Source organism: Dipteris shenzhenensis, chromosome 3 (genome assembly GCF_047967505.1).
Source record: "Dipteris shenzhenensis isolate YYH24624 ecotype China chromosome 3, Dip_SZ_1.0, whole genome shotgun sequence".
Taxonomy (NCBI): Eukaryota; Viridiplantae; Streptophyta; class Polypodiopsida; order Gleicheniales; family Dipteridaceae; genus Dipteris; species Dipteris shenzhenensis.
In genome coordinates, this window is record NC_141598.1 from 59923466 (window position 1) to 59930710 (window position 7245).

A 7245-nucleotide genomic window follows, 5' to 3' on the forward strand; every position below is an offset into this window, starting at 1 on the left:
CAGCAACAGCCACAAGGGTCTGGCCAACAATAGGCGAAAGACGACCATAATGGCAGCTCCTCTCTATACAGAGCACTTCGTGACCACAGGTAACACTTTACCCCTGGGTCAACAATGGCTCGAAGCATTCGATGGTGTCATGGTCCACTCTTTTTAGTGGTACAAGCCCAACCTGGACTTCTGCTTGGTCTACCACAGCAACCCTTGCTATCAAGACCTGCGAGATCCAGAACTAGTGCCGTGGATTGGCTCCCCTTCTTTCTCAATCTTAAGCTGGTGGCACAATTTGTGGGTCACTTCGACAACTGGACCAATATAACACATCTAGTGAACGAGGGAAAGATCATCCAATTCCAGCTCAGTGTTGATGCAATCCGCGTTGTGTTTCGTCTCCCCATAATGACTGAGCCATTCATAAAATAGAATCCGGAGGTCAACCTAGCTCGCCTTATCGACTGGGATAGCAGAAAGCAGAAGGGAGGAGTCCCCTTTGCCATCATTAAGGACCCCGCATACGTCAAACCCAGGCGAGTCCTCAGGTTCCTCACAAAGGTGGACATGAATGACCACCATAATATCATAGTGCCCAATCTTCTTCTCCGACTGTCCGATCCCATTCAATACAAGACAAACTGGGCAGTCTACTTCTACAATGAGCTAAAGCTGGAGTGCCACAAGCTGATGTAGAAGATCGACAACCCAATGCTCTTCATGCCACACTTCACTCACATGCTGAAGAAGAAATAGCCTCTTCGCCTCTATGGAGCAGTGGACTGCAACCCGCAACCTCTCCAAGCCATGCCTACAGCCACCAAAACAACCAAGCACTCAAGTCTCAATTGCAGAAGGGCAAGCTGAAGCCCGAAACGAGCAGGAGCGAGCCAAAGCCGCAGCCAAATGGGCCAAGGTCATGGGGCTGAACGCATCAAACATCAGGTGACTTCCTCCACACCAAATCTGCATATCCTACTCTCGACCTCTCAAGCAGGCAGCAGCAGCCACGAATTGGCCACATCTCCGATTGTGACCCCACCGAATTGTTGGAATAGCAGCAACTACATCAATAGGAGCCCCTTGAAAAGCAGCTCTATCAGGACCTGCTCTTTATTTTCAACAAACATGCTGGCCCAGGACCTCAAAGCACACCCCTCAACATCTCTCAACAAATGGATTCGTTGCTAACAAGCATTAAAGGCAAGGCATTGGGCACAAGAAGCTGCTTCCTTCGGCACAGACTGGATTGACCTCACTGGAGCTTTGGGCCAATGTGCATCTCCGGTCTATAGCTCTCCAACGGAGTACAAGGAACTCAGAGAAAAGGCCCCCGAGAGAGTCAGCATTATGGAATAACAATTTATGGATTTCCTGGTGGAGAGCATGCAGATGGCCTTGAATATTTACAAGAGGCGCCTGAAAACCCTAATGGCAACTTTGACAGACCTTGCTCTTAGGAAACTCAAGGCCAATGATTTGGCATACGAGCTGATATTGAATGCCACAAGGTTGTGACTCTCCAAGTAGTGGGGGAACACCTGCAACAAACGGCACAAGTAGACTGCACTACAACCATTGCACTCCGAGAGCAACTCACATTCCTCGAAAGTGAGCTTGTCGCAAAAAAGATGGGCTGACAAGACCCTGTGCAAAAATCGATGAAAGCTTCGAGATGTACAAGAACAACGCTGAGCAGGCCCATGCCACTCAGCAGTAGCAAATCAAAGCTCTGCACATGGACCTGCACAAACAACATGAAGCAGCTCTAATAACGGTCAGCTCAGCAACTCAAGGCCTCCTAGGCCTCCTTTGTAGTCATGCACCCTAAAAAACAGCAAGTGATAACACACTCAAACCCCTTCTAGAACATTGGCCCATATTAAACTGAATGATACCTTTCTCACACTATATGAATTAAGATCTGTCAGCTTTTGTCAGATACAAATGACTCTATGGAGGTAAGAGGCAGACCTGGTAGATGAAAGCGGGAAAAAATCCATTGCCTATTTTATCACACTAAGAAACAAGCATCTTGATACATGTACTAAATAGAAAGACATACGAGAAAATTAAAGAAAGAGTTACCAGCAACCAAAGGCTGCACATCTCACGATATGAGTAACATGGCTTATAACACAGCAAAAAGGTTTTGAATAAAGGCCAGTCTATTTCAAACTTGACCTATGATTACGCATGTACTGTCTTCATTTTATAAGAATCCATCACAGAGCTCCAAATCATGCACTGCATCACGCATCCATCTGTACTCACGTCTCTTAAAGCCAGACATCAATAGATGAGACCAAATTTATGCCAAATCACTGTTCTTATCTTGATATGCAGGCAAGCATGTTGGGTGTCAGCAAGCGGGGCTTTGACCCAGTTATACCAGAGCTAATGGTCATTCACGCTCATTCAGCATCATTGTAGCACCTTCCTTCCCAGAATTGAGTTGAGCCTCCAAATGCAAGAACATGTTCAATCTGCTCCCCTCATATGGGCAACTAACTTGCAGAGGGTTGTTTGTAGTCCCCCTTGCTCTTAAAACCAAGGTACAGTATCGCCCACCTTTATTATGAAGGTGACCATAATTTATACAGACTATTAGGGCACTGAAGATCAGCCTCTAGCCACAATTTCTGCATCCCTGGAACATGCAAGGCACCTACTACACCAACAATCAATCCATTCATCTCTCGAAGTTGCTTTACCATGACCTGATTCCTCTCACTCAAAAGGGCCTTCACCTGCAAGAAATGCATAACATGATCTTAGAAAAAAACCAAAATTCTGGTTTCAGAAATAAGCCCTGCAAAGCTCCACATGGAGACGTAGCTGAGTATGCAATATACCATTTCAGGAAAATATTTTTCACACATCTCAAGCCCCTCTTTTATGACACCTTTAGTCACAAGAGCTTCCGCACACTTCTCGACATCATCGTGACTGACCGCTCTTACAAAATTTGGATATTGTTGCCGTATTATATCTTTGTTGACAATGAAGTTCACGATGGATCTTAGAGAAAAAGCTTGTGCAGCTCTCTTCAAGGTAACCTACAGCAATTGCAATCCAAAATCAGAGAGAGAAGAGCAAGAAAAGTCCATGACAACAGAGGGACCACATACACGAGCTGTCGGTAATTGTGACGTTCACTGTCAAACTTTTCCAAACGAAGAATTCAAAGATAAAGTGCAAAATCACGCTCTCTGCAGTTGGCCATGACAAGCACAGTACATACGTGAACCTCTTGATCGATAAAAAAGACTTGAGCTCCAGCAGCGCGCCCTTCTTCAATTGCAACCTGCAAACCCAGTCACGACCTAATTCAGGCACAATTTTCTATCACAATGTTTAGCAAAAACAATCGCATTCGTTGACAAGCAGCTTCTCACCCGAAACTCATTCCCAGGCTTAAAACCCGCTGCCGCGAACGAAGCGTACATGCTGCTTATAAAATACATGAGAACCTTCTGTTTCAGACCCCCTGGAAAATGAAAAAAGTCCCAAAAAGTGACCTTCCTAGCCCACGAGGATAGGGAAAGCAATTTTCTGCTTCTTTCCTCACATAGTTCGACCTGTAAGAGACGTGCATAAGTTTAGGACGTTTTATTCTCTTTTTGGAATGGCTGCACTTGCTGTAAGCTGAGCAAAAGCACATTCATCTCCAAAGTCCAGCTTCTTACATACCGCGACAACGTTCGGTCGGACATCCCTGATTAACTGCAATGAAAACGAACATTATTAAGCATGTGGCGAGGAACGAAAGACAGCAATCTCCAGCAACAAAAAGGCTTACGTTTCGGACAAGCTCCACGCTTCGAGGAGAGACGTGATCGATGCCAACAAGGAAAAGCTCCGCCCGATTCCCGGAATTGCGCAAGTAAACGGAATGATGCCCAGTAGCATGTCCACCAGAGTAGAAGCGAGAAAAGAGAAGTCTGGAAGCCCGGAAAGAGGCTGGAGAAAGCATCCTGAGCGTAACAGGGCGAGGGGTGATCAGGGAGAAGGAACCATAGGAAGGGCAGAGCTGTGGCGATGGTAGGCGTGATAAGACCACGAAGCAGCAGAGCTATGGCGATGCAAATCAACAGAGGCTCAGGTGTGCCTACTGTAAAGTCGAGTTAACAACAAGTGAGTGAGCACGGCCTTCAAATTGGTTTTGTCAAAGTATAACAATTGTCAACATGAATGAATGATTAATTTGCAACACCTCTCATGGAAGCCCTTGTATAGGAAAGTTCGAATGATTTGTCAAAGTAAAACAATTGTCAATATGAATGAATGATTAATTTGCAACACTTCTCATGGAAGCCCGTGTATAGGAAAGTTCGAATGATTTGCAAACTCTGTGTGTGTGTGTGAGAGAGAGAGAAAGAGAGAGAGAGTTCTTTGTAAAAGAAAGTGTGTGTGTAAAAGAGAGAGAGAGAACCAAAATAGAAGGGGGCCACTTGGCAACAAAGTGTGTGGGACACTTTTTAACAAAAATGTAACTAGAGCGCTGCTTGGAAGGTAGAGCTAACAATTGAGTACAAGTACTCGTGAGCACTCCCTTACGTTCTATGCAAACATTGTCAAGATGAATGGACTATGCAACCGCTTGCAAATGCAAAGAGATTTGCAAAGTCTATGTGTGTGTGTGTGTGTGTGAGAGAGAGAGAGAGAGAGAGAGAGAGAGAGATCTTAAAAGAAGAAAGTGTGTGCGAGTGAGTGTGTGTGTGTGAAAATAGAAGGGGGCCACTTGGCAACAAAGTGTGTGGGGCACTTTTTACGGTAGGTAGCCTAGAGGCAAGTTTTTATTTCATGAGCTCTCGATGAACCACGTGTACAATTCTTATTCGTTGATTTAAATTTATATGAAGGTGAAAATTCTACAAAATCTTTTCCACTTTTCGTCCATTTAACGTGGAGTGGAAGTGATTTCCTTCTTGCTTTTCGTTGTTCTTCTTGGTCTTTTTACTTGCAAGCTCCTACCCAAGCCCGGACATTCTGTGGAACACTCGAGGTGTGTAGGGAAATTCACGTTCAAGTGGACAATACTTGATAGTAAATCGAGCTTTGTGTAAGAAAATTTGTTGAGGCCATTCACATCGTTACGGACATCAAACTTGAGGTCGGAGCCCACAGAAAGCCAAAGGGCTCTCCTTCTCCCTTGCTGCTAATTCTCCCATATCAGTCCAGTGATGGTGCGTCCCTTCCCTACAACAGCACCATCGCCCAAAAAGAACCCAGCACGAGAGCCATCGAGAAGGAATTGGAGGTGTCTTTGGGATGCGTAAACGAGGGTCGAGCTGCAAGCAAGAGAGGGCTTGCGATTGCTAGATTTGGTGAGCATGTTGGTGGGTTGTGGAGGTCGGACAGCACATGGCAGTGGTCTCGACAATAGGATTTGGATGCTGGTTGACGATCGACAATTGGGAAGGTTGATAGTTGATGAAAGGATTTGCTGCAGAGTCGTCTTCATTGTTCTCCTTGCCCCCCTCCTGCTGCTCTTCTTCAACAGATTGAATGTGCCCAATTCTATAATCAAGTGTCTGCTTCTCATCATCTTCATCACTCTACGTTGGTGCTGCTACAGAGCTCTAATGGCAAGGGCCAGATTGGAGAAAGAGGGATAGAAGAGCGGAAGGGGGAGAGAGAAAGGAAGTCGTCATTTCACATGTTGATTACTTAGCTAGTGTATCTGGGCAACTATATTTGATCAGCCAGTACTCGGAATTTCCACGGATGCGAGTGTGTACCATGTCCATAATTAAGGAAGTAGAAACAAAATTTTTATGTTGAGTGATCAGCACGAAATAGAGACAAGGTGAATCCTCCATTGGTGTGTAGATAGGCAAGAAGGTAATGCTTCCGGGTCCATCAACTTTATATCAAGCCATGAATGGCTGCTAGGAGGCTTTAAAGGCAGTGTGTCTTGAAAGTGCAGCACGATGATAGTCATGACAAAACCATAGAACACAAAACATAGGGATAGGGCTATACATCCACACAAAAAAGGGCAGATACAAGAGATATGCATATCTATTGTTCCTCTAGTGAATGAAAGTCGAGTGAATTGGAAATTGTGTTCATGAAATGACGTAGTTGCTATTGCTCCCTACTTGTATTTTCTTTGTGATTGGCAATATTGCAGTCCAGGATTGTTCAATATGATTTTCGTACAAGTGCCGAGTTTGTTGACGTGTGCATGCTCCAGGGGTGGGGCTAGAGAATTGCACCCACATAACTATGTTTGAGCTGGACGTTGTTATAGCCTTGAAGTAGCTATCAGCCCCATTCACAAGACCATCGGTTGTGTTGTAGTTACCTACACATAGCTTGACAACGATATTTGGTTTTAGCTTTATTTCTTTGTGCAAGCTAGCTGTCTGGTTGGGGTCATTCGTCGATAAGTGCCGGGGCAATTGCCATATCTATTATCCACTTCTTGGAAAGTGTTAATGCTACCGGTTGTATGGAAGAACACCATTTCGTTATGCGCATGCACCAATTTGTTTGTGCTAAACAGATGAGGTATCGTCAAGTCTAGTGGTGGCTTATAGTAACATACTAAATTGATTGTGTCAATGTCTTGTTGACTTTGTGTGTTTGTCCAGAATTTGTTTAGGATGCTAGTGAACAATAAATCATTTTGGCTCATGACAGTGGTGAGTTGGTAACAATTGATCCATTCTTTCCAAAAAAATTGCTTTAAAGGGTTTCGATGTTGGAATACCCACTTGTCATAGACAGGGGGTAATTGGTATAAGTCTCCTATTATTATGATGTCCAAGCCCCCAAACGGGATGTTGTGAATGTGCTTGATAGCGTGTAACCGCTTATCCACAAAGTTAAGTATTGATTTTCCAATGAGCGATACCTCATCCAAGATAATAGCTCGAAGGCCAAGTATTGTGTTGTGAGCCTATCTAGCTTGTCAGCTACCAATTCAGGCAAGTGTTTGCAGTTTATCGGTATATTCAACATGGAATGGAGAGTAGCACTGTTCGTATGGCAAGTGGCCCCCTTCCTGTGTAAGCCATTTTTAGTATTTTCGTAGTCAATGGGTTGGAGGTATTCCACATTATGTCGTCAAACACACGCCTTTGTTCTGCATTCAGTCGTCATTGTACTTGGGAGTAATGCTCTTTTGTGGAGATTAATCTTGCTAGTGGATGTAGATATTGGTAAGTGTCAACACTTTCTCTATTGTTTCTCATTCCTAGAGAAGGAATGTCAATTGGTTGATCTTCGACAAAATCGTAATGG

General features: G+C 44.4%; 1 protein-coding gene across 1 annotated transcript; it reads right to left on the reverse strand.

The window, feature by feature from the left end:
- Positions 1–2141: 2141 nt before the first annotated feature.
- LOC147904096 (uncharacterized) lies at positions 2142–4215 on the reverse strand. Its single transcript, XM_087370549.1, has 6 exons — positions 3794–4215; positions 3685–3717; positions 3390–3572; positions 3236–3298; positions 2847–3050; positions 2142–2741 (listed from the first exon to the last, which is right to left on the reverse strand). Exons 1-6 carry the CDS (start codon positions 3965–3967, stop codon positions 2568–2570), a joined length of 831 nt encoding a protein of 276 aa, XP_087226675.1. The 5' UTR covers positions 3968–4215; the 3' UTR covers positions 2142–2567.
- Between the last annotated feature and the right edge of the window lie 3030 nt (positions 4216–7245).

What these genes read in the sequence shown, in the direction of transcription:
- LOC147904096 (XM_087370549.1), bottom strand. Translation starts at nt 3,967, where the DNA reads ATGCTTTCTCCAGCCTCTTTCCGGGCTTCCAGACTTCTCTTTTCTCGC. An exon ending in GCGTGGAGCTTGTCCGAAAC is followed by an intron (nt 3,718 to 3,793) that starts GTAAGCCTTTTT and finishes TTTTCATTGCAG; the next exon opens with TTAATCAGGGATGTCCGACC. An exon ending in AGCCTGGGAATGAGTTTCGG is followed by an intron (nt 3,299 to 3,389) that starts GTGAGAAGCTGC and finishes CTGGGTTTGCAG; the next exon opens with GTTGCAATTGAAGAAGGGCG.